Raw genomic sequence first — 25428 nt, forward strand, 5'->3', positions numbered from 1 at the left:
CGCAACAAGTTTTATCTTTTTGTAATCTAATGTGGGAATCTTGTAATGTGGAATACCTTAGTCCTGGGCGGGTAGAGAACTAAAAATTGTCAGGTGTTTGAGCTGAAACCCTAGAAAATTTGAAACCTCTGTTTCCAACGCAGTTACTTTCGGTGAACAGCAAATATAAAAACTCAAAATCAAAATCGATTTTATCGGTAACTTAACAGATTCTATTGCTAAAGTAACATGAGAATGACGGAAATGGCAACTATAAAACAATCATCTAAACATCTAGTCTAGATCTTTGACATGTTTGTCAAGCGCCTATGCCAGTGGTTCCCAAACTATGCGCCGCGGCGCACTGGTGTGCCGCGAGATGTCATTAGGTGTGCCGCAAAAAATATTGAAATTAAAATCAATCAAGTAGAGTAGTAGTACCAGGTGCTTAGACCACCAGGCCAACATGCTCCACGTCTCTGATATGTTCAACTAGGCTATTTAACTATGAGAGTGACCTGTATAGCGGCTTTATGACCTCATAGTTAGTGCCTTTGTCAGCTAATTTGCTGTGCCATTTTAAAATGAAATAAAAAAATTCAAATATATTTTTTATTCAAATGTTCGAAGTGCGCCAAATAATTTTTGTTTTTTCTAAAATGCGCCTTAAAAGAAAAAAGTTTGGGAACCACTGGCCTGTGCCTTCAATACTTTTGCTTTAAATCCGACAGACATAGAATCGTTACAACTATATTTTTTCTGTTTTCACAGGCATCATACATTGATGAATTAGATTGTATTACAGCAAATTTGTTTGGAAAACAACAACACATCTTTAAAACTCGGTACTAATGCATGTCGGTTTGGAACACTTTAAAAAATACCAGTTACAGTGCAAGTCTCAAAATATACAAACTTCTGCAGTACGTTCTACACAATATAATACGTACGATAGGCTACCACAAATAGTTACACTACGTGATTTTGTTTAGGAGTCCGACAGGTAAAAACGCCGCATGTTAACTCAATGTACCGTCGAATTGAAAACACCTGTAGCATACAAAGTGAGAGTACAACGAATTTTAATCTCAACCGTAAACGGCTAATGTGGCCTTGGTAACGATTTTTTTTAATGTGCTTCTTTAGATAAAGGTAATGCCTTCTAACAGAAGGCACTTGAGTGCATTGAAATTTGCATATTTTGAGGCAGCGTTGTTAAAATTAGGATGCCGGCCACGTTCAAAGTAAATGCTAACAAACAATTTCTTATTTAAAATATCAGCAAAACGACTTAAACAAAACGTACAGAGTAAAAGTGCAAAGATGCATTGCATTGTATGAGAGCTAAAACGCAAAAAGTCGTAGTGCAGTAAAGGCATCACACATACCCAAAACAAAACAAAGTGGCTGACACGAATACTGCAACCAAAATAATTAGAATTATTGCTGATTTCACACAACTACAGAAAAGTGAGTTCACAGAATAAATACAAAAGAGTAATCTCATGGTGATTGGATGACGGTACACTTATAGTTCATTTGAAAGTGCAACCAAAACAACACAGACAAATTAGAAAATTAGAACTAGACGAAACGAAAAGCGAAAGGCGAGGAACACATATGGTTACAATAAATTGGAACGTTGCATTGAAACTGTGTATCCACAAAACTCAAACAAAAAAGCGCATTTAAACCATTGGGTCGGTAGAACGAACGGCTCTGAGGTTTTCCAAAACGATTCCACCGTCGTCGCCGCCCAGCCCTGGAATGTTGCCGGCGGGGGAATCCCCCAATGAAGGAGTCTGCAGACCGTATTCGTCCTCGAGACCGTCGGTTTGCATTCGGGCGAAGTTGACGAAAACCTGATAAAGTCAATTAACGGATCGTGTTTTGGCAAGGTAGATGCAAATGGTTGTGTACATTTTATGTGGATCCTCATTAAGGTTATAATTCGATTTAGGGACCATTGAATAGTAAACAGCACTATGGCAGTATAAATAACTTCAGTTTAGTTTATCTAGTATATGGATCGACTGGAAATAACTACTTCGGCAAACGGCATATTTATATTGTTGCAAAACTAAAAGCTGATATAACACTAATACTTCCCTATGCTGTAAAACATTTCACTAACGCCACAAAGACACGACTGACATCACAAGAGCTTCTTTTGCAAAAAATGTTTGACGAAGTATTTCCTTAAAGGCTTTGTATAAGTAATATTAAACTTAAAGGTTAGTTTTCCCATTTGTACCTCGTCCAACGTAGTCTGACTTAACGAATAATCTTCAATGTGAAACTGTTCCTTGTTACGTTCCATGACGTCAAATAAATACGACAGCTTGACGTCATTCAATGGCAACTGGTACTGCAAGTAAAAAAGTCAATGAAAGTAATTTTTTTGCAGCGAAAAAATTGTGAATAACATGGTAAGTTTAAAAACTTAACAGTTCTACCTCATTTTGAATGTTCGTACTTAATTCTGTTAAAACAACCACTAAAATCCAGACAGAGTCACATACTAAAATCGCAGGAAAACTCGGGTACGATTTTATCGCGTATTGGGGGATAAAATTAAAACAAAAGGAGAATAAAAGTCATAGCTTTTTACCAGTAACATGTTGCTGTGGTGTTCCTTTAATATCGAAGTGGGAAAGGAAGCAGTAATGAACTTTTGGGCCTTTTCCGGTTCTTCGCAACGAGCATCGACCTTCACAGTGAGTGTGTAACCTTCTCCGAATCGGTTCTTTAAATGCTGAGGACTGCCGATGCATTTGAAGCGGCCGTTCACCATGATTGCCAATCTGCTGCACAAAGCCTCACACTCCTCCATGCTATGTGACGTCAGCACGATACAGCGCCCTCCACGGACAGCTTCAGCGATGCGTGTCCACAGGAATCGACGCGACATTGGGTCCATACCGGCTGTCGGTTCATCCTGTGTTTTTTAAATGTTTAATGGTTTGTGGATAATTGCCGATTAATTTCTGTGTTGGGACAGATTGTGTCAACGTCAACATATGGTGGTTGTGACCACGGCCCAAAAATGTTTTGAAACGAAAGAACTTTGCTCTTTGTTTTTTTAAAAATAGAGAATTTTCCTTAGTGTCTTTATCAAGATTCTACGCGCATTCACACTCAAGGCAGAAGGCATATTTTAGCAGAAACCGTAGTACCACTTTTACTTTTATACCATCCACATGAACGATGCTTTACTGCTAAGAACTGTGCGACTTGGGGATATACTGACAATTATGGCCGGCTTAGAAGAAGGGCAAAGCTTTTATGAAAACCCTAAATGAAAGCTGTGTGTGTGTGTAAGGCGCATATTGTATGCTTTTGGGGGTCTTTAACGTAATATGCTCTTAACCTTTCCCCCATTTTTCTTGTGAAATACACAATGATCAATGCCAAAATGTTGAAATCTTACCAGGAAGACGACAGGTGGACAACCAATGAAGGCGATGGCAGCCGAAAGTTTTCTCTTGTTTCCACCACTGTAAGTTCCTGCGCATTTTTCAGCGTACAACTTCAGTCCAAACTTGTCGATTCCCCAACTTGCCACTCTTGCAATGTCTTGTGGTGGAACTCCGCGAAGTTTAGCGTAGAATTCCAAATGCTCGCGACCTGATAAGAAAGATAATAAATGGATGAAAAAAAAAACAGAATCGAAGGCATTTTGTTTGATTGAGCAGTGCGCTATTTGTAACTATACTTGGTGATGACCAAACTAGCTTGATGTATTTAGACATGACACAAGTATTATGGTTGGATCAAAATTGTTTATGCATCGGAAATATGAGCACCCGATCATAAAGTCAAATTTGGCAATTGCAACAAAATAACACACGGTTTACCAGTCAGCAAACTGTTGAGTGCTTCAAATTGTGGGCAATATCCCGTGCTCTGTTGGACATCTCTCATGCTGCTAAGGATGCTCTGGCCACAGATAGACGCATCTCCAGAGCTTGGCGCTGTATCGCCGGTCAGCATCTTGAATGTAGTTGTTTTCCCGGCACCGTTTACACCCAGCAAACCGAAGCATTCGCCACGAGGTACTCCAACGTACATCCTGTAAAAAATGCAGTTAACAAAATGGTTATGGTAAGTGATTGTCAGCAGAATTTCACAAGTGTGGCACGCTTAAGTGTTTTAGCGCACTACCAGCAAACGTTTGCAATAATTTCCTGCTAGTTGTTGTCCAATTATAGGCGTGTTTAAGGTAACTTGTGTTACATAAAGGTACGGCCTGGGGCCTATATCATCTTGATTGCATTTGGCCCATCAGTGATAATTGCACAGCCCTAGTAATTTAGGGAATTCGGCAAAAAAGAAGAGCCCCTTTGCGTGTTAAAAAGTTCAGAAATACTTGTAACAAAAAAATGTTGATTTATCTCATCACCAAGTAGCTTATAATTTTTTTCTATAGTATTTCTACAATTTTTCAGAGGATCGAAATTTGCTGACCTGTCCACTGCGAGCAGGGGTTTCCTCGAGACAAGGTTTTTGTAAATCTTCGACAAATTCTTAATCTGCATGATATCGTCACATCTGCCCGACACGATTCGATCTCGTTCCGCTTTCACGTCCTCGTCCTCTTTGTCCGAGTTCACAGGGAAATCGTTCATGTTTCCCAACACCCGCGGTTTGATGAAAAACCTGCGCACAAAGAGATGCTTTACACACAGAAATAGAACAAGCTCGAAACATTTTTTTAAACAAAGCCCTAATAAGGCCTGAAAGTCGGTTACAGTGTGAATTATGACTAAGGAATGTATAGAGCCCGGTCCAACTTACAACTTTGAAACGCTACAACGAATAGGTATTCATTACTGACATTAGCTTGACAGACTGGTTTCAATATTACGCCTCTAATAGGCTTCTGAAGTACTGTGATACACAAACATAAGATTCTATAGACTTTATCTTTACAGGATTTGATTGTGTAGACATTGAATCATTGTACAACGAAAAATACCTTCATAAATTGTGAGCCTTAATAATTTTAGCTCAAAACGTTCGTGTTTTAAACCTAAAAAATGGGATCGTGGCTTTTACGTTTTTGCACCGATTTATACAAAAAGAGAATTGATCTTTTTTTTAAAAGGGCTGTTGTATTCGATTTACCTGTACTGAATCAAAACGGTGAAAATAAAAAAGAAAGTCCCCTCACACGCCAACGCAAGAAGATTTCTTCCAACAAGATCGAAATCGAATGGATTTTGGAAACGATCAATCCCTGCAAAAACGACGTCGTAAAATCGCCACAAGATCAAGTAAAACAAGAATTAGTGCAGCTGGACTTACCAAAGGTGGCATAAGCATCAGCATACGCTTGGTTGATGCCCATGTCGATAAGCGCACGACCGAGACAATATTGTGGAAAGATGAGGAAAATGCGTTGCAAGTAATAGTTGACCTCGGTAAGTGTGGGATCGTCGAGATACTGCAAATGTAAAGAAAAGGTGGATGTTTTGGTCGTGCACAGTTCTAAGCGGGCCTGGTACCAAACCATAACCCGAAAGTACATTTCTGAAACCCGTCCCGAACCAGAAACTTTGTTGAAATCAAGTATGTAGGCCCAAAACGATTTACCACCGTTTTTTTTTAAATCTGAAGCCCGAACCCAATCCGATTTGCAACTCTAAGGTCTTGTTTTAATGTGTAACTACACGACTGCTTACCTCGAGTATGAAGGTGGCAATACTAGCGTTGATTCCAATGAAGAGATTGACGCAAGTGAGGACGACGTATGCTGTACTTGGGACCTGTAACAAGTAAATAGCAAACTTGCGGAAATCTTGATAATCTTTTGTGACGAGTGGCGCCAATTTCCAAGTACTCGGTTACAGGAAATAATGTTTTATTTGACTGAATTTTTGACTCGTGGTGCGCTTTGAACAGTGGTGCTGGTGGTTCGTTCAGCTTGTACTCACCGTGAAATAGAAGCTGGCCGGATACATCATTGGTGTGATTGCAAAGCCGTAGAGAAGAAGCAAACAGACAAGGCACGGGAGGTTCTGGGGCGACACGTACGCTTTGGTTTGGAAGCAGACGAAAATTAGAATGACGATGACAGCCGGTACCGCGTAATTTACCTGCAAAGTACAATGCAAAACGATAAACCTTATTTCGAATAAACACTTGAAATTGTTGGGAATAACAGGCTGAAAAATTATTTCTCCCCAAATCGGTTCAGTGCCACAACTGGGTATGCCGGTAAATCTCATCGAACAGATTTGGTGTTCAATTTTGGAGGCTGTCACTCCCAACAAAGTGCCTTGGGGTGACAGCACTATACCATACAACCAATGTCTTGTTACTCTAGATTTCTTTAACAATTAATCACGTAAGTTGAAAGCAGGAAATGTATAATTTTCACATACCAAGTCCCACATGAAGTTGGTGATCCAATAGACAAACTGATTGACGCCGCTCACAAACTGTAAATGCTTCGCCTTTGTTACTTTCTCCTCGATAAGAAAGAGAACGAAACTTGCCGGGATGAACGAAAGAGCGAAGATCACACATATCGAGATAATTGTGTCGGTGGCCGACTGAGTGCTGCGTGCAAAAATTTTGCGGTAATAATCAACCTTCAGGCTTAACCATAAAAAGAACTGAAAACTCACAATGCGGCCTCGTCAACCTGGTTCTCGGTAAAGTTGAGCGGATGGTTGATGGCTGCGATGCCAAATCTGCTGCGGTCGACGCCAGGAGGTAAGAGTGACCGCAAAGCGGCGTTGTTGAGCACGTTTAACCAGGACGGCATGGAATGATATCCATTGTTGTCGAACCACACCTGTCCAGTGCGAATATTTTGAGGTGAAAGCCATAAGCCATGTGTTGAAGTGAAAAATATTTTCGGTGGTGTAATGTCACGTATATTTATGAACCAAAATAGCGCGACCTACTTACTGATCAATGTTTTCGCGAATAATGAGAGACCCATATGGCCTTTTCGTATCAAGTATGAAATGAACGTTCAAATGGCAAATTGGTTAAACTAAGTTTGGCAACTAATGTAACTAGCAAGCTTAAGATGTCGACGGAACGCATCATTTCTTTAGCAAAATCAGAAAATTTTACCTGATTGTTCTCCGTTCTGACAAAATTTTCCAGTCCGATATTAACGAAAGAATTGTTTGTGGTGTTACCGAGAAGTCGTTGGAGATACGAAAACTCGGTATTTGTCCAGTAAGTGTAATATTTTTCACCGAACGACAAGCCTCCATATCTCTCCTGGCGAAACCTGAAAAAAAGAATACAGGTTCCAACATTGCAACAAACGACCCTCTGGACAATTTTTGGGATCATATTAAAAATTGTTATTACCCGCTTAATTTTTTTCCCTGACAAGGTAAGTACAGCTTAGGTAATAAGGTTAGGCTAGCTAGCGCCGTTGTGTTATTTCACACCCCCTTTTGGAAGTAAAATACATTAAAAGTTAATAGAGCTTGACAAAATGGTGATCAAATAGTTGTGTTGTATGCTTACTGACCTGTCAGTTGTTTTTACCATCCAATCTGCCACATTTCGTCCAGTCATATTATACATAGGGTTTCTCGTTTCGCTGATCATGCGCTCTGTTGGTTCGCCACCAGCACCCACGGGACATTCTGAAAGATAATCTTGAATTTGTGACAACACATACCAAACAAAACGTATATTTAATACAACGTGGTACAGTATTTCGCGTAAAATAAATAACAAATACAAGATAAAGCCCAAGAACTCTAGACACGGACTAAGAACCTAATTAAAGCATAAATACCAGATAACTTAACTTGTATGTGGCGTAAACACAACAATGTGTATATAGCTATTATTAGCGTAAAATGTCAGAAAAGCTTAACCAGTGCTGTAAAGATCAGTCGTTCTTGAATTTACATTTCTTTACAGCTTGGCATTATACAAAAAATAACTATTTTAAAATAAAATAACTTATCAAGTTTACCTGCCAGCAAAACGCGCGTTTCTTTGCCCGTGCAAGTGCAAGTCAAGGTTTCATTGGAGTCCAGCAACTGACTGTGACCTCGAATCGAGTCGTCGAGTGACCAAGTTTGATCTACAAAAGCAGTTGGTATGTTAGATTAGTATTGTGATTATACTTGGGATGAACAGTTGTGCATACTTCCTGGGTTATTGCAGTACACAAGTGTTTTGTCGTAGTTGGTCACAGTGTAGTTTTTTACGCAACGCATTCCTATGCCAGGTTTGTCCAGCAGTGCTTCGCTCGCTGCAACTGACATTGAACTGTTCAAGTCATCCAAACTGGAAAACAAAGCACACATTTCCATCTCGAGTCCATTTTAAAGTATGTTACATTTGGTTACATTTTCTACGAAACTCCAGTTTTGTTACTGTAATTTGTAGGCGCAGGGAAAGATCATAAAATTGGCATATTTGATATGTGCTCGGTGATTATTACACAACACATTAGCGCTGGTCTATACAGCGCTGTACCCCCACTGAAAATGACGCACGCCAACTCTGACGTCATAACTGCTGCAGCGGAAGTTGGTACGTCACGGACTATTCATCAGTCGGACTTTGTATTGCTAATTCCAAAAACAACTTTAAACTGTTGGTATGTTGCTTACACCACAATTTAATACATTCAAATACACAATTATTTTTGTTACCTGTAAAATGTATTGGAGTCCCCGTACATCCACGGTTGCAATTCCAAGGGCGGCAGGTTCTTGTAGCCTGGTATAATTAGCGCAAAGGCCAAGGCAAGCGCTACGAACACCGCTGGCACGATCACTGAAGCCACAAAGCCTTTCCCGTTTCGCCTGCAAATGGAGCAAGCACGTTAAAAGCATTTCACGTGCATTTAATTTCAACCAAATGAGAGGTTATGCACCTGGCATGATGAAATCGCTTAATGAAGAGAGCCCGGAACTGCTGCAGAACCAGTTTGTTGCCACTGACTTGATACGAGCCGCGCCCTTGAGATCCGTCGCCGAATTCGTCAACGTCGGTTTCGCCTGTCGTTTCAATCGTGTTCAGTGACGTGTGGGAAGCTGTATCTGGTGTTACAATGTGCAAAGGAATTGTTATCATGAAAAATGAATACAGGGTGGGTACATTTACGATTTAAAATTTTCTAAGCATGAAAATACCAGCAATATATTCTTGCGAAATATTTTGTGATTTCGTATTTACATCTTTGTGAATAAAACAACAAAGAGATGCAACTTCCTTTCCGCAAATACAGATGTAAACCATTAAAAAAAACGAGCATTACTCCACGTTTCATGTCATATTTATGTCACAATTTCGTGCGAAAATTTTCTTTTCCACGTGTCATTTTTTGTAATTAAATTATGATTAATTAAGGCGGAATATGTCTAAACAAACATGCGAAAATATACCAAAAAGGCATAATGCCTGAAGCTAACGATGAAAGCTGTGTACAATTAAAAAAATGAAAATACACCGGCGAAAACTTAGGGAATAGCGAAGAGGTATGACCTGTTTGTTCAATGCATTAAGCACATTTTTATGAAATGCGGACATCGAAAATCGGCTATGTAGCAAAGTAATGTTCTTGAGAAGACAATGTAGGGTAACCGCTTAATATGGTTTACCACAAACACAAGCGCGGGCGAACTTTGCTATATATTTTCTTTACACATCATATATAATGTGATTGAGCATGCAAATTAATCACCCACCTATTCTTGAGTAGGGAAGGGAATCCATCTCTGATGATGTAACACAACATGCAAAGTGTTAATCGAGAGTGAATTATATCACACCAAGCATAACACCACATCAAAATTACACACTGTTGAGTTCAAGTTACGTTTGTTCGTTCTATAATAGGGCTTGCGTATTTCAACACTATGGGCGGGTAAGATAAAACCATTGGGCTCCAATGCAAAACTAGTGTAGAGGGGTTGCTACAATCTCGTATTTTGATTTAGCTGAGTTATGGACATACTTTTCGACATCAATATTTTTATTAAGATAAATTGTGCACATCGTATTTTTGCATAAACCCCAAAGGTATTGTTTATATTTATTTTATGTCGGTTGCCCTCCATGCATTCAGTTTGAAAACTAACAAAAAAGTTTTGCCACAGATAGGCCACTATAATTAATGTACGTTTTATCAGCGGTTATGCAATTTCAGGTAATCTAATTCGTATACTTGGGGGCAGTTGTAAAATGTAAACGAGCATGCAGTGTGACCGACATACAAAAATCCTGATTTATAACCCAAAAGGGGACTTAAATCAGATTTTTGGGCACAGGACAAAACATTTTACATTATTTTCCCCATGACAAACGCAAGTAAACATTTTTGTTATTGCATACGCACCGAGGTTAGGATAGCAACAATCAGGCAGCTTCAAACCTGTGGAGAAATAAGTTCGCAAGTGAAAAAATTACAAGCACCCTGATTAGAAGCGACACCAGAAAAAAATGCACGAGGTTTTTTTTATTAAACATACGTGGTCGTTTTCGTCTCCTGCCAGATCCTCTGCGAGCTTGAAACTCAGTGCTCGATTCGTTGTTGGGTTCAACGCTCGTTCTCCGTTTACTTGGAAAACAGCAACAACCTACCAATAACAAAGGAGATAGTTTAATAAACGCCAACAATGTGAGAAAGCGCAGAAAATTTTCTAACATTTTTGAAAACAGCTTCACTCCATAAGACCACATTTCTGTTTGATACAGTTGCTGTGCGGTATGTATGTAATAAAATAGTGTAATAATATAATAATAGTATTTTTGTTCTACTGTATGTATACATGTACTTTTTTTTACACAAAAACAAAATCTGCGAACACCACACTAACTACTCTAAAGCAGTGGTTCTCAAACTCGGTTTTCGGGGCCGCATGCGGCTCCCAACTACTTATTTGCGGCTCGCACCAGACCTCAGAAAACCATCAAACATTGCTATTTTAGCTACCAAAGTAATAATCTTTAGTGATTTTCTCAAGGTTTCGTTGTTTTGCGGCTCCCTACACACTTAAAAAAATACCATTTGGCCCCGACAATAAAAAAGTTTGAGAACCACTGCTCTAAAGTCTACATAGCTTTAGTATGGTCGTTCTTTTTAACAATACAACATCTACAAATGGTGGTCAGTCCATATGAAAAGTGTGCCAAGTTTGTTTTCACAACAATGCGCAGAGTGTGAAAAGCTCACTTTCAGTAACTTACATGCCAGGTTTTCGTCTTTCCCCTCGTCTTTGCTCTCCTCAGCAACGGCGAGAAATATTTCCTCGAGGCTCGTGTCTGTCAGTCCGTACCCGATCCCGTGACGATCCAACACCGAAAATAGCTTGGCATAGCTGAAAAGGCAAAATACCACCTGGGGTCAAAACAATGTGCTGAATTTTGCAAGTTTAAGTCCAAGTGGTGAAATGGTGTATGTTATAAACAAATGACCCTTGGAAAATTTAGTAAATATATAGGTACCGTAAATGGTTAAGCAATATAGATGTTTGACGTGAGTGACAATAGATCTACATCGGCAGGTAAAATGATGATAAGATCGGAAAATCGGTTGGCACCGCTTACTGGATTTTCACGTTAGACGACAAGTGCAAAATGTTTTACGCTAGTAAGTTACCGGTAGCAAAAGGGGCATGAAATTCGATTATGGCTTAGCACTGATATTTCGCAACAACGACAAGCAGGATACAGCATTTTAATGAGGCCCTAGACACGTTGACTTGTTCATGTTAAAAGCTGTTTGATATACAATGTTAGTTTTTACATTTTTGCATAAAAAATTGAATACTTTGCAAATAATATACAAAACATGAAAATTTAATGTGCCTAATTGATAAGCCAAACTTTCTTTTGGCCAATTTGATCTGATCTTAGAATGTAACTTACCATCCTTCGTTAAGGGCTGCATAAGGCAGAACAAACGTCACCTCTCGTGCGTCCTGTTCATGGAGTTTAGCGCTTGGTATGATATCCAGAACAAGTCGAGAGTACTCGCCAAAACCGCCGTCTGTAAAGTGGGAAATAAAAGCAGTCTAGAGACACATGGCTTAAAGATAAAAGTGATCCGTCTAGCCCGCAATATTCGTTTCAGGCAGTTTCGTTTTACATTCCTCGCGTGACGTTTATGAAAACAATTTGCAAGAGCGTTATGCCTGTTCCCATTGAAAACTGGACACTCTGTTCTATAATTACCAACACGGCCATTAAAAAACTTCGGAAGCAGTTTAAAACATTTTGTACTGAAAAATACACGCACTTTTAGTTACGTCGGGGCCAGAGGGTAAACCCTTTGGTTAAACGGGGTCAAAATTTGGGTAGATTAACTTTTATAGACAACTTTATAACGATGAGTTGTGTAAATTCAAAAAAAGTTCGAAGCATTCTCTCTTTGCAACGCTCAAACGGGTGCAACCAACCAGCGTAAGGCAGAAAAAATACATAAATCAAAAATACAACGAAAACAATACGTGTCCCCTATAGGAAAGGGGCCCGTAATTCGTATCTGATGCTTTCTATTGTCCTATTGTTCAGCTGATTCTTTTATACTTTATTGTTATCCAACACTTTGCATTAAATTTCCAAGTAGTACGGTTTCTCATTCAAAGCACCATTATAAACGTGAGAATACAACAATAACCTCTGCAGCATACCCGTGATCGGCGGCATGTACTTTGTGATGGTGACATCAGGAGTGACGTCATATAGCAGGTCGCTAGTGGGATTGGTGGGTGTCGAGGTTGAAATACTAGACGAAGAAGTTGCATCGATCGACGATGAAGAGGACTTGTCCGTCGGTAGCGACTCAAATCCTTCGTCGGAAGCCTAACAGCACGTGATTCACATGTTAGACGCATAAAAGTTGTATGGAACAAAATCGTGACGTAACAATGCATTGTGACGTCACATATATATGATATGACAAACATTTGCTTAACATAGTTGTATGGCACAAAATCGAGACGAAAAAATGTATTGCGACGTCACAGTTATACAGTATGACACTAATTCGCTGAGCATAGTTTTTTTCCCGAAATTTTATTTTTTTTTCTTTTGTTGATTTTTTATTTAGATTTGACAATGACGAATGTCCGTTACACTAACAAGGCTTGGTGACCGGCTGATTCGGTATAGCGCCTTCAATGACCCTGGCGTACTGTGATTTACAACAAGGCTCTTAAATTACTAACAAGGCTCTTAAATTTCCATGTTTCGTAGTTTGTTAAAGCTCGTACATATAAAAGCCCGTTATGCGCGGGTCAGAAGTTTTGGTTTCGCATTAAAATGTGGCCATTTCGCTTATTTACGGTCACGACTTTCAGTGCGATATTTGACGTACTTTGAGGCTTTGCACTGATGACTTGTTGTCGACGTCCATCAGTGTATTTGGATTCGTGTATGCGTCAGGTTCATTTTTCACCAACGTTAAGTAATAACCGACACCGTAGCTGCTCTTGAGGAAAATTGAGGATCCACAACATTTGAGTTTTCCCTGCAAAAACGTGTTGGTTTAGGTTTAAAACTTTTGACTTTCTATGGCTAGGCTTTTATCGGGCGCCATCGCAAGGCGAAAGTTTGAATTATGTTGTTAACACCACCACTGACTTTTTAGACGTTTTAGTCTACGCTTGACATTTTGCTCAGTTTTTGTAAAAGTATGCAGTTTTTGGTGTTTTGACACTTACATGCGATATAATGGCAATCCTGTCCCCAAGCAAGTCAGCTTCGTCCATGTGATGTGTGGAAAGGATAATAGTTCGGTTCTTTCTATAAGCGAGCAACAAATCCCATATTCCACGACGGGCGTAAGGATCAACACCTGTGAAGCAAATCATTCCATTGACTTTTCCATGCAGCTGCTTTTCCATTTATTCTTATCACCAATAAAGCAATATTTTCAAACAACTTTTAAGTAGGTGGAAATAAGTCATTATGTGGACTGAAAAGTGTTTCGGTCATTGTGATTCAACTTTCGGCGGATTCATCACTGAACTTTTGTAGCTCATTGGTAAGAGTGCGAGTCCCGCAAAGACTCCTGTCGTGGATTCGAATCCCATCGTAGGCTAGATTTTTAAAGCCTATGTCTTGCCATATGGAAATGCTTTGTAGACCGGCTTGATTCGGTGTAACGCCTCGAGTGGGCCTGGCGTACTATGATTTATAAACGAGTTTGTCGTGATCACTGGTCTGCATGAAGGCTTCAGGGCTGATACCAGTATGTTTGTATGTTTACCTTAGCTAAACACTAACGGGTGATATTAAAGTAAATTGATAAAATACAGTGGAAAGTGTCTCCCGGAATATGCAAGGTTTTCTCCAATTCTTGCAATTAAAGTCAAAATAGTAATACGCCACAGTCAAGTAAACATGTTTACGACCAGCAAACAAAACAACAACAACATATTAACACAGTAACCCACCGGCTGTGGGTTCATCGAGAATGACGCATTTTGATCCACCCACAAATGCAACAGCTACAGATAGTTTCCTTTTCATTCCACCGGACAAGTGACGCGATACTTCGTTCTTCTTGTGCGGTAACCCGACGTCCTTCAACATTTGCTCGATCTCTTTTTTGCCACCTTTAGAGTCCTTCAAACCGGAATACAGTTCCAGGTGCTCTTGGACTGTAAGGCTGTTAATGTATTTGGTTTTAAGTCCAAAAAATGAGATGAAAATTTTGGAAACAACAACTGTGTAAAATGTAAGGAATGGATTACACTAATTTGTAATTTTAAACATTTTTAAAGGTTTATGAGCTAATGATGAGAATTTTATAATATGAAATGTTTTGAATGGTAGCATACATACGTATTGTTTGTTAATATTTGTAGATGTTGTACACTTAACTTAAATATGAGATACAGTCACTGTTTCAAGAGTTAAAAATAGATTACAGTGGTATCAGCAACGCAAATCCTTCTAATTAGGTCCTAATTCTTGCAATATCAGGATTATTGAAAGGAAAGGAAAAGAGCAACTTATTAAGAAATATTCCGTAACGCTACCGATAGTCACAGATAATGAAATCTCAATCTTACGCAAACATAACTAAATACCAGTCTTGGCTGATAAATGACGAAGCGAAACAATGACTGCTGGCCTAAAGCAATTCCAAGAACAGTGACTTAAATTTAGCGGAAGATCAGGCCAGGTGTCAAGTGAGATTAATATTAAACAAGCAATATTATAAGCTGCTATACCTTTAGGCGTAAAAAGCTTTCACTTACTCTCCGAACAGAACGTTATGCTGGGGACAGAAACCAAGCTGACTTCGGATCGAATCCATTTCTGTACAAATGTCATTTCCGTAAACGTACGCTGTACCAGATGTTGGGGTAAAGAGTCCAGTCAACATGGACATTGTGGTTGTTTTTCCGGCTCCATTGTGGCCGAGGAAAGACGTGATTTGGTCCTCGTAGAAATTCAAAGACAAGTCGTCGACGGCCACTTTACCATTGCTGAAGTAAAACATAAATTTTATAAAAAAAATCGACGGAAAAACCGTTGGGACCGAAGTCTGTAATGATCATGTGTTTTGATGCAGTTTTCACTTTTCACTTCACACATAAGTTGTTTAATGACGCATTTAACGGCCCAAATAGACAAAAAAGTGACATGTTTCGGCGAATGCTAATGCAATCGTCACACATATATTTGAGCCATTATATTCGTCATTAAATTATGAATCGATCCGTGTATGGTGTTCCACAATACATAAATAGGTTTTTCAATAAGCTTTGTAACAAAAACTGTTCAGTATAGTTGCAAGATTTAAGGACATGCACGAAGCTTGTTAGGAAATCCGCAAAGCGTGAGTAAAAGATCGTTTTTGCTAATACGGGCATAATGACGCGGCATTTCTCGCAACATCCCACAACACTATTGTGTAAACAAACCCTCGTGCTTTGCATAGTACCCATCTAGACCCAGTTCAACTGTACCTGTAAACTTTTCTGATATTGTGAACGGCAACGCCAAGCTGCAAGTTAGATGGCTCGGGTTCAAGGTTTACGTTAAGGCTGATAACATCGGCTACAGGTGATTCGCTGTGACGTCGGTATTTCTTGGGTTTACTTCCACACCAATATGAGCGAGTAGCAAAAAAGTACCACGGCCTGGGAACACCGTATTTGCCAGGGAAGACGTTCTCTATATACCTAAAACATAAAAGTAATTTATTTATAAGTTACACAGCTTTAAGATTACGTTTGCTTGAAAATGATTAATACATATAAAAACCTTAATCCCGTTTGAACCAAAACAATGTCTGGATTACGTAAAGATCGGGATTAACGGATGTCGATTAGTTAAAGCCTTACCACATTGCAAATGTTTTGTCCGAATTAGAGAAGATCCGGATTCTTTACTGTATATTGGTAACCTGACTATACTGTGTCATAATACATGCACTGTCTGAACATATTACCCTTTATGGTGAAAAAAATACATAGTTTCCAAATTGGTCAAACTTTTACACACCAGGTAAGCATGAAATAAAGTGCGGCGTCAACCAGCATCATAATGAGAGTGATGGCAAAGTTGAGTTGGTCATTGGGGTCTGGACTGCTACCCCAGTTGCTAAATTGTACTCCATCACCTGACATTTCATATTCTGAGATGTACCCAGCTCCGTAGCCAAAAGCAATGTTTGATAGAAGACACTGGATAAAAAAATGTTTTCATTCAAATCTCCCAGTAGAATTTAAGTTTACCAAGATTCTGGTGCTCTCGAACATTACAAGTGTATACCTCCATTTTTTCACAGACAAAATTAAAAGAAAATAATAAAAATAGAATTTTAACTTACAGCCACAATTTTTGTTGCCAATGTCATTTCATCATCCCAAGCTATCACCATGTTGTATGGAATGTAAAGTAGAAAATAGATAATGCCACCACAAGCAGCTGCCAGGTTTGCTCTAAAATAGTGCACGACTATAAGTCAAGTTTGTACGTAAAAATGATGTAACAACTGATACCTACTTTGAGAAAAAACAGCTAATGAGAAAACACTGAGCAATGGTCGCAAATGCAAAACAGCACAGCCACATGAGGATAATGAACATGTTGCTGAACGGTGTAATTGCTCCTGCCTGTTAAAGCAGTAGAAGTTTTAGCATTTTGAAATAAATCAGGGCAAATGTAATAACATGTTTTACCTTGAGTATAATCACCATTAGAACAATCGACACAAACATGATTAAGAAGGAATTGATGAACCATGCTACCCAATGTACACCATTGCTCAAACCCATCATTTTCATGACCTGTAAAAAAATCATTTTCGACTTTTCTTCCACTGTCAAATACATTACAATATAGTTTGTAGTATTAAACTGTTAAAGTACCTCTTTCAGCCTTTGTTCCTTTTCGTAAACAATGTTTTTGATGATTATGCAAACAGAGTAAATCCATGCTAGAGTCATAATCAGGGATAAAAGTGAGGATAGATATTCCAAAAACCTAGATGAACAATTCAGTTTGGACCAAATATTATTATTTCTTCATTGGAATTACCCAACACAACATTTAAATACAAGATAATTATTATACATGCAAGATGACATGTATCTTGCATTTTACAAAGCTTTATAGTACTTCAACACAACACCCAGTTATACATCATATGATATGACAATGGTTGACACACGATGAATAATTACAGGCATATCAAGAGTTAGCAATTGGAAGTGTTTGACAGGATGGAAAGAAGCTCGCTTTGTCAATTTGCTGGTAAAACAAATAATTTGGGTCTTAACTTTCAGACTTTGATACAACAATTAAGTTTTGTTTTCCCAAAGATGATAGTTTAAAGATTCAGGTTCACAAAATTATCCGCATGTGATTGCGCAAACACACATGCCCTCTCTTACTCATCATATGTATAACAAGGATAGGGAAACTGTTGCATGTATGCTCCTGAGTAGTTGGAACTGCTGTTGGCCCCAGTAACAATGCGAATGATGCTATTTTCGATTAAATCTTGTAGGAAAAGATAACCTCCATTATAGTAACCCATAATAATCGATGTGGGATCATCATAGGCCCCAGGAATCCAATAGCTGTCACCAAAAAGTATTTTAAAACCAGAAAAAGGTATAGCCATAGCAGAAATCGTTTCCATGAATGCCATGTTGTTCGTGGGTTGGCTGCGAGAATGGAAATAATTTCTGCTATACGGCTGGAAAATCACCTGTCTCTTGTATAGCAAGGATATGGCATAACCTGTAGGTAACTGCCAAGAGAGTTGAACTGTTCAGCCCAACTGCTGTTGCTGCCGAAAATGTGCAGGATTGCAGAGTCCATTAGGTCTTGCAGGTGGACAAAGCCACTGATGTAATATCTCACACGACTCCTGCCCGCTTCAGGACCAGGTCGCCAAAAACTGCCGAATTACACACACACCGATTTTGAGCAATGTCAAATAAACAAAAAAAAAATGGAAAGAAATATTAGGACAATTAAAATTTTTAAATTATCTGCACACCAATTGACAGTGATTTTTTAATCATGCAAGAAAAGCTAACAATTAAGAGTGAATATAATTATTTCGGCAGCAATAAAAATGGTTGTTACCTTTAGTTTAGCTCTTGGTGAAGTAGCAGTCAGCAAAAATGCTTATTTTTTAAGTTAAATAATTCTTGTTAGCTACAACCATACTGCTACAGCAGCAAAATATAATTTGTCAGGTAAAAAATGCTATAAAAATTCCAACAACAGGTAAAATATATGTTCATGTCTGATGAAAGTGGAAGTACGTACAATCTTTGAATATATGTTGTCCAGGTGACAGCACCAGAGTCCTGTCTAATCTTGTACTTTACAACCTCTGGCATAGTAACATCAGTAGTGGTTGGGGAGATGAACACAATTCCTGGGAAAAGTCAAATGAAAGTTTTTTTCTGCATCTTTACTTCAGCAGATAAAGAGCATACCTCCCCATAGAGTGTTGTTGCTTAGAAGTGAAACTGCATGTTTCTCAAGCTCATATTCTGTGTCAAATCCCTCAAATTTATTTAATTCCAAGCAGCCTAGCAACTAAAAATAGGAAAGTCTTTAATAAGAAGTTTGAAATTTTATTTATCATGAATGTTTTCTGGTAGTTTATTCTGGGGTCAAATATTTCCACAAAAAACACTTAGGAACAGAAACTGAAAATAACGTCACAACAGTCCTGTCATGACTAATTTGACTAATCACCTAAACGTGACAGCTCATGCCAACAGCTGATTATTTTAAGTGTCAGAAAACGTGCATAAATTTAATGTGAAAATTGATATTAAAACATGGGCAATAGCATCAGGAAACAGCCTATGTTTGATTTCAAGCGACTTGTGTATGGCCACATACGCTTTAAAGGCGAAGTACATGAAAACACAAAGCAGTAACATAATAAACAGTATTTGATATCAGCACTTCGAACCACACAAATGGTAACAGGATCCTACCTTTGTTATGATTACCACAAGTCCATCTATCTGCCTATATGTGTCCTTCCATGTTGTAATGTTGTCATTTGGATTGTCATCGTTTAAAAGAAATGTTTTCAGTTGTTCAATTTGTGCCCCAGATAAGTTGGTTTGAGACATAATTATGTCAACAACCAATGGGTTGTTCAAACCTGCCTAAAAATAGGAAAAGTCTGAGTACTGCTTCAACAAACTTTTTTATGTGTAAGGACTATTACTCGTAATGATTCTGCAAGCTGTCCACTTTCGAGCTCTTGATACAAAGCTGGACCATTGGTTGACTGCCATGTTTCACCTATGTTCTCTAGGAATGCAATTGACTCAAATGTAGCATTGGCTTGTTTGATTATTGTCCTAATCAGTGGAGTGTCAGGAGCAAATGGTATTTTACCTGCAAATAATCTATATCAGTGAATATTAGCCTGTATGAAAGTTTACACAAACTAAATACATGCATTCGGGTAGAAATATAAAGAGTGATACTTTATTGCTGTAACACAAAAATTGATAACAAAACACATTTACCCAGTAACAATGGTTTCACAGTGTCCCAGAGAATAGCCAACTCCGAATTGTTCTGGAATGTGTCAATTAGGTTTTGGCAAAAAGCAGAATTGTCCCTAAAACAGGAGTTATTGTTATGTTTGTGTTGCTAAGGGCCATAGGTATATCATGTTACATACCTGTTTGTTGTATTGAAGATAGAGCTTAAGTCCAATGTACTGTCATTATATCCATCCAAAAACCCAGAAATGACAGTGGTTTTGTTTTGTGGATGTCCACACACATTCTGTAAAACAAAACCTTTTGACGTAAAAAAATAAAAATAAAACTTTTTTACTTTGTAAAAACAAATCGAAACATAAAAATATCAAACAGCATCCAAAACAAAGAAAAAATAAAGCAAAACTTGTGCTCACATTGACTGCATTTGGTGAAGTCACATCAACACCCAAAATAATTGACAAAATAGAAGTTGCTGAAATTCCTTGGGCTCCGCTATTGCCTAAAATGTTTTGCAATGAACCCTGTAATATTTGAAATTCATCTAGCACAGCATTTAACTTCTTTTGTGTCGCCAAAAACTCCTCAGTTTGATAAATTGACTGGTCGACAACTGTAATTCCCTGAAAAAAACATAATGTATTTATAAATAAAAAGATTAAAAATTACATGAAGAATATTTTGGAAACTTTATCCAACCTGTGTGGCAAATTTTCTGGTAATTGAATTAACACCGCCCAAGTTTTCAGCAGTGACATTGGACAGAAGAGCAAGTTCATTGTCGGAAAGACTGCACAATGCAGTTGACAAATCCGATACAGTGGAAGGACCTGATGCAGGAATTTGAAGAGTGAAGTCAAGAGCAGTTGCATTGCACACAATGGTCCTTGTGCCTAAGCTTACTGGAAGACCGACGGCCTAAAATTGTAAATTCATGTGATTGAACTGTTTTTTATTAATCGCAGACCATGATTTTTGTTATTTCTGTGTTCACAAAAAATTATTAACTCAATCACATTTTAAACACAAAATTTTCAACTTATGTATCGTTTACTGCTGAAAAAGAGCATGCAGTAACTTTGTGGACAGCTTACTTGAAAAAAAGTCACATTGCTATTAACCACTGTTGTAGCAATATCTGATGTCAAAGCAAGAGGTCCAGTAAGGAAACCAAAGTAAGGTAAAGGATTGTTCAAAATGGATGATAGAACAACTGAACACAAAACAAAGAAAGCTTTATTCTCTCAATTTTATTGCTGTTACATAACATACCATAATAATGACTAGGCACATACTATGCAAGGTTTGGGCTCATATTAATAATTAACTAACTCTTGTGAACAATAGGATAAGTAAGAGACTGTTTGTTTATGATGTGTCACACCAAAATTAAGAACTTTAAAACTTGTTTCAGTGGTCATAAAATGAACATTAAATTTTTACAGCAGAAAACACTCAATTTACCAACTGATCACATTATTTAACAACCCAGTGTCCTGAAATTTTATTGACTATAACTTTAATCATAAATTTCTTTATTGATTAAAAACATACCTGATTGGTTTAATTGTGATGCTGAAGACTGGGCAGAGTTTGCCAATGTTGTTAAATCATTTGACAGTTGACCAAGGTTGTTCAAACTTGTTAAGTTGTCTGTGAGCAGGTTAAAAATACCAACCAGTGCATCAGTAGACCTGAAATTCAGGACACATAAAAATCCCAATATAGTTTGCCATGATAAATATTGATAGTTAAAAGTCAACATTACAATGAACTTGGTCAAAGTTTAGCCTGTCTTTGAAGACAAAAGTAAGAAATCTTTACCTGTTCAGTTCATTGGGATTGTTGATTTGACCAGGTGTTTCGGATGAAACTGGGACACTAAAACAAGGATTTTGAATGTCACAAAGCAGACTTTTGAACCAGGGATACACACCAGCTGAGGGCATGGCTCTTGCAGGGTAGTGACCTAAACACAGCATATTTCAGTGATAAATCACTTTACATAAAATAAACATGGTCACCTACATTCTCCTTTTGTTTCGATGACTTGTGTTTTGCGAATAGCAATCAACACTGCTAACAGGAAAAGTGGCCATATGATTTCAATTGCGGTTCGCAGCTGAAAATGCACATAATTTATTCAAAAAACATTGTTCAATAATAATTCAAAAACATTACAATGGCAAAGAACAATTGTTTTAGGTAAAGACATACTTTGTATTAAGGGAACAAAACACTGATTACATATAAGCATAAATTACATTATAAATTGTTCTTAATTTCTCAATGATCTAAAGGTTTTTAACTACATACACTATAAACCAAACATTTAAACAAGATGTAACACAAGTACTTACAAGATGCCTTTTCCTTAAAATGTAGTTCTTCCACAGAAGAAGGCGCAGTTGCTTCCAAAACATGCCCCAGTTTACTTTATCATCCTACACAGTGGTCACCTAAATGCCACAGAGGCTACAGTCTGCTACAGATGTACAAACACAAGTGTTAATATGTAAAAAAAAAACACTTCCAGTCAATAGCAAAGAAAGCAAAGGCTCATATGACAAAGAGGGAAACAACCTCACGATTGGCATGACTAGCAATTTTATGAGAAGAAAAAAGCACATTAGCATCGCTGTAAAGTGGAACAAAGGTGAAGAGCTTTGTTTACCTTGGCCAGTTACATTACTGTTTGTACAGCTAAAGTAAAGGCAAACGAACTTTACGATGCAAATAAAACTATCAACTAAAAGCAAATAAGCAAGCACACACAATGGAAAGAAAACTTTTAAAATAATATGCATTTAAGCAATTTATACAGCATGCCCAAAATTGTGACAGTGGAAATCAACTTCTACAAGCTGTTAAGTTAATGTGTCAAAATAATTCATGTAACATTTTAATTACCAACCAAGCACTTTTCATGGTGTTAGTTCAATTATTCTTGCTGTACTACTGGTTCTGCAACTGTTGTTTTTGAAGCTTCTGAAATTACTTTGCTGAAGTACACTTTCTTTCTCAAGGTAGCAATAGGCATTGGCATTTGCTTGAATGGTTTGCTTGACATTTCATTGTTTACTCTGATCATGATGCTGAGGACATCATCTGTTGCATGATACATCTCCAGGTTGTTAACCAGTGCTGTAATAAACCAACTTCCTTCCACTTTATGCCTGTATGAAAGAAAGCCTGGGACAGTGGAGTGGCTGACCAGAAAATCAGCTTCGCTTGGCGTGGCATGATCCTCTTCAGGCATAGCAAGGGGAGAATCTGTTTCTACATCAGCCATTGGGTGCCCTCCTGAAGAATGACCACCCATTCGTTTGTCACCTTGGCAAGCTTGGAAGAAGAACATTTTTGGTTTGTTTACAAGTGAAGGGCATTTTTCTGGGGTGAATCCTCTGTGGATAACAGCCACAGGGACAGGCATCCCATCCACACCAAATATTTGACCCTCCAGACCATGTGACATGATCACACACACAAAGCAGTCAAACGCTGAGTGGTCTTTCCTGCTATATTCAAAAAGAATTTTTCTCATTTGTCGCTGGTCCAAGTCTGTGTACGTTCTCACATCAAAACCAAAAGACTTGAACTGTAGGGTCAGCCTGTCAAGATCTTCCTGGCTACCCACACGGTCCTTTAACATTCCGTTGGGAACTTGGTAATCACTGCTGTTAATCTTGGAGCGTCTAATGACTTCTTCATGATTCACGTTTTTTTCAAAATTTTCATTGTTAATTATTAAACAAAGGCCACGTGGGTTTCTGTCCATTTTGTAGGAGTTCTCATCTTTCTGTAAAGAACTAAACTTCACATCATGTGCCATATCCAGGAATCTATTACCAGTTCCATCATTGCCAATGTTACCACTAAATTCTTCCTCGGCTGGCTCGTCTGCCTCTGACACTTGATTAACAATTGATTGCTCCCTCTCATCAGGTATTTGCATGTGGTCCAATGAAGTATTAACCTGACTAATACTTGTGACAGGGACTGAATCATCATGCTCTGCATGTTGTTTCAGCACTGTCTCGTGGTCTTGATCTTGGAAAGCTGGGCTGGAAGTGTTTCCAAACGATGGTATATAGGTCTGAAGAGACACTTTTTGAGGCCCAACCTCCTGACCATCAAAGGCACGGTTCGATGTAGTTGGCTGTTGATACCCACCAGCACCTGTGTAAGAATACATCCGTGGTTCGCCCTTGGAATAGTGAGCTTGCTGCATTAAAGGTAAGCTGTGTGAAAGAGGAATGTGACTTTGTTGATGATGATACACAGGAAGCTGTGAAGCACTTTGATGTCTTTTGGGCAGTGTGTAGCTGGTGTCACCATCCCTCAGCTTACAGAAAGTTTTGTAGGGAGCCTGACTGTCCAACTTCTGCAAAATATTCAACATAAACTGTAAGTCATCTTCTGAAACCAGATCTTCTTCTTCCAGACAAACAAGCAGAGAAAGTATATCATTAGATCTGTTGTAGTTTCTAACACCCAGCTCATCCTTGCATAGATTTTTTAAGATACGAAACTCTTCTTCAGTTAGCTCATCAAGAAGTTGGAAGCATGCTATTCTATAAGCAGTAAAATTCTGTGGCTCCTGTACTAAAAAGTTGGCTTCATAATCACGCCGGTTTTTCACACCAGGCAACTTTTTTAACAAATCATGGCGATTAATGCGATACAGAACCTCCGCCAAAAAAGACATGTCATGACTGTTGATCCATCCTTTGGCCTCGAAGTATTCCAAAAAGCTTAGAGCATTTTTCATCTCTTTTCCATGTGGAATAGCATCTTTACACAGATATCGAATACTTTTTACATTGTCATCTGTTAGGCCTTCCATAATAGAATGCAGTAAGTTGCGAAATCCATTATCGAAATCCATTGTGCCTCAATGGGTGAAGCAACAACTTTACAAACTACACAGATAGCCTTAACATAAAGGACCAATGTCAACAATAATATTCTCAGGCAACCAAGTTTTTTGTTAATGCAGTAACAAAAAAACAAAATTTTGAAACTGCAATTAACAGTTGCTTCATGTTTGGTTTATCAACGGTATTACAGGCTTTTACAGAAATTATGGAACCTTCAAACATTCAAGAAACAAGCCATGACTTTGTAAACAGTAAACAAATATTTTTTTTCAATACAAACATTGACAAAATGAAGAAATTTAAGAATCTGATAAGTTTAAAACTTTCAAACACAGATGGCTCTGCATTAATTTAAATGCCTTTAAAAATCCAAATTTCCTATAACTAAACCTAACATTTCCTGAAGTGACAAAAACTTTTGTTTGTGAAAAAAGTGTGTAATTACAACTTTGGCTTTGCCTCTGGTAAATAATTATGGGTTTTGTTTTGTTGATTATTTTGTTGCAGTTAAAAGCAAAATTAATTTAAAAGGAACCCAGTTACAGTACCTTATGATTCAATTCCCAAACAAACTACATCAAAACAATTTCCTAATTCTTTTTCTGTGTTTTGATGGC

The 25428-nt window shown here is 38.1% G+C and overlaps 2 protein-coding genes across 4 annotated transcripts; both read right to left on the reverse strand.

The window, feature by feature from the left end:
- Window positions 1–756: 756 nt before the first annotated feature.
- Window positions 757–22362, reverse strand: LOC145222933 (phospholipid-transporting ATPase ABCA1-like). Of its 3 annotated transcripts, XM_080089182.1 has the most exons (48): window positions 22292–22362; window positions 21960–22053; window positions 21756–21900; window positions 21486–21625; window positions 21026–21144; window positions 20631–20849; window positions 20348–20554; window positions 20111–20217; window positions 19953–20047; window positions 19646–19818; window positions 19407–19583; window positions 18894–18996; window positions 18721–18832; window positions 18152–18343; window positions 17307–17421; window positions 17118–17225; window positions 16942–17051; window positions 16766–16877; window positions 16438–16619; window positions 15900–16115; window positions 15186–15416; window positions 14376–14590; window positions 13641–13774; window positions 13295–13447; window positions 12609–12780; window positions 11845–11965; window positions 11164–11294; window positions 10446–10553; window positions 10313–10348; window positions 9663–9692; window positions 8849–9014; window positions 8625–8777; window positions 8114–8253; window positions 7937–8047; window positions 7481–7598; window positions 7069–7231; window positions 6612–6781; window positions 6366–6543; window positions 5916–6077; window positions 5664–5747; window positions 5287–5425; window positions 5107–5218; window positions 4447–4638; window positions 3837–4051; window positions 3410–3606; window positions 2591–2917; window positions 2234–2347; window positions 757–1841 (listed from the first exon to the last, which is right to left on the reverse strand). In XM_080089182.1, the coding sequence occupies exons 1-48, from the start codon at window positions 22352–22354 to the stop codon at window positions 1668–1670; spliced, it is 7035 nt and encodes a 2344-aa protein (XP_079945308.1). In that variant the 5' UTR covers window positions 22355–22362; the 3' UTR covers window positions 757–1667. The 3 variants fall into 3 exon arrangements, with proteins under 3 accessions (XP_079945308.1, XP_079945309.1, XP_079945310.1); XM_080089183.1 differs by lacking the exon at window positions 9663–9692; XM_080089184.1 differs by lacking the exons at window positions 9663–9692; window positions 10313–10348.
- Window positions 22363–22416: 54 nt separating this feature from the next.
- On the reverse strand, window positions 22417–25041 carry LOC145222937 (caspase-8-like). The gene has a single exon (XM_080089187.1). The coding sequence runs from the start codon at window positions 24817–24819 to the stop codon at window positions 22873–22875; it is 1947 nt and encodes a 648-aa protein (XP_079945313.1). The 5' UTR covers window positions 24820–25041; the 3' UTR covers window positions 22417–22872.
- Window positions 25042–25428: the final 387 nt, after the last annotated feature.

This window comes from Phallusia mammillata, chromosome 4, assembly GCF_965637545.1.
Source record: "Phallusia mammillata chromosome 4, kaPhaMamm4.hap1.1, whole genome shotgun sequence".
Classification (NCBI taxonomy): domain Eukaryota; kingdom Metazoa; phylum Chordata; class Ascidiacea; order Phlebobranchia; family Ascidiidae; genus Phallusia; species Phallusia mammillata.

Coding starts and splice junctions, on each gene's coding strand:
- LOC145222933 (XM_080089182.1), bottom strand. CDS start 22,354: ATGTTTTGGAAGCAACTGCGCCTTCTTCTGTGGAAGAACTACATTTTA. Junction 17,052..17,117: donor TAATGGTGATTATACTCAAG/GTAAAACATGTT, acceptor CTGCTTTAACAG/GCAGGAGCAATTACACCGTT. Junction 8,048..8,113: donor GTACTGCAATAACCCAGGAA/GTATGCACAACT, acceptor CTGCTTTTGTAG/ATCAAACTTGGTCACTCGAC.
- LOC145222937 (XM_080089187.1), bottom strand. CDS start 24,819: ATGGATTTCGATAATGGATTTCGCAACTTACTGCATTCTATTATGGAA.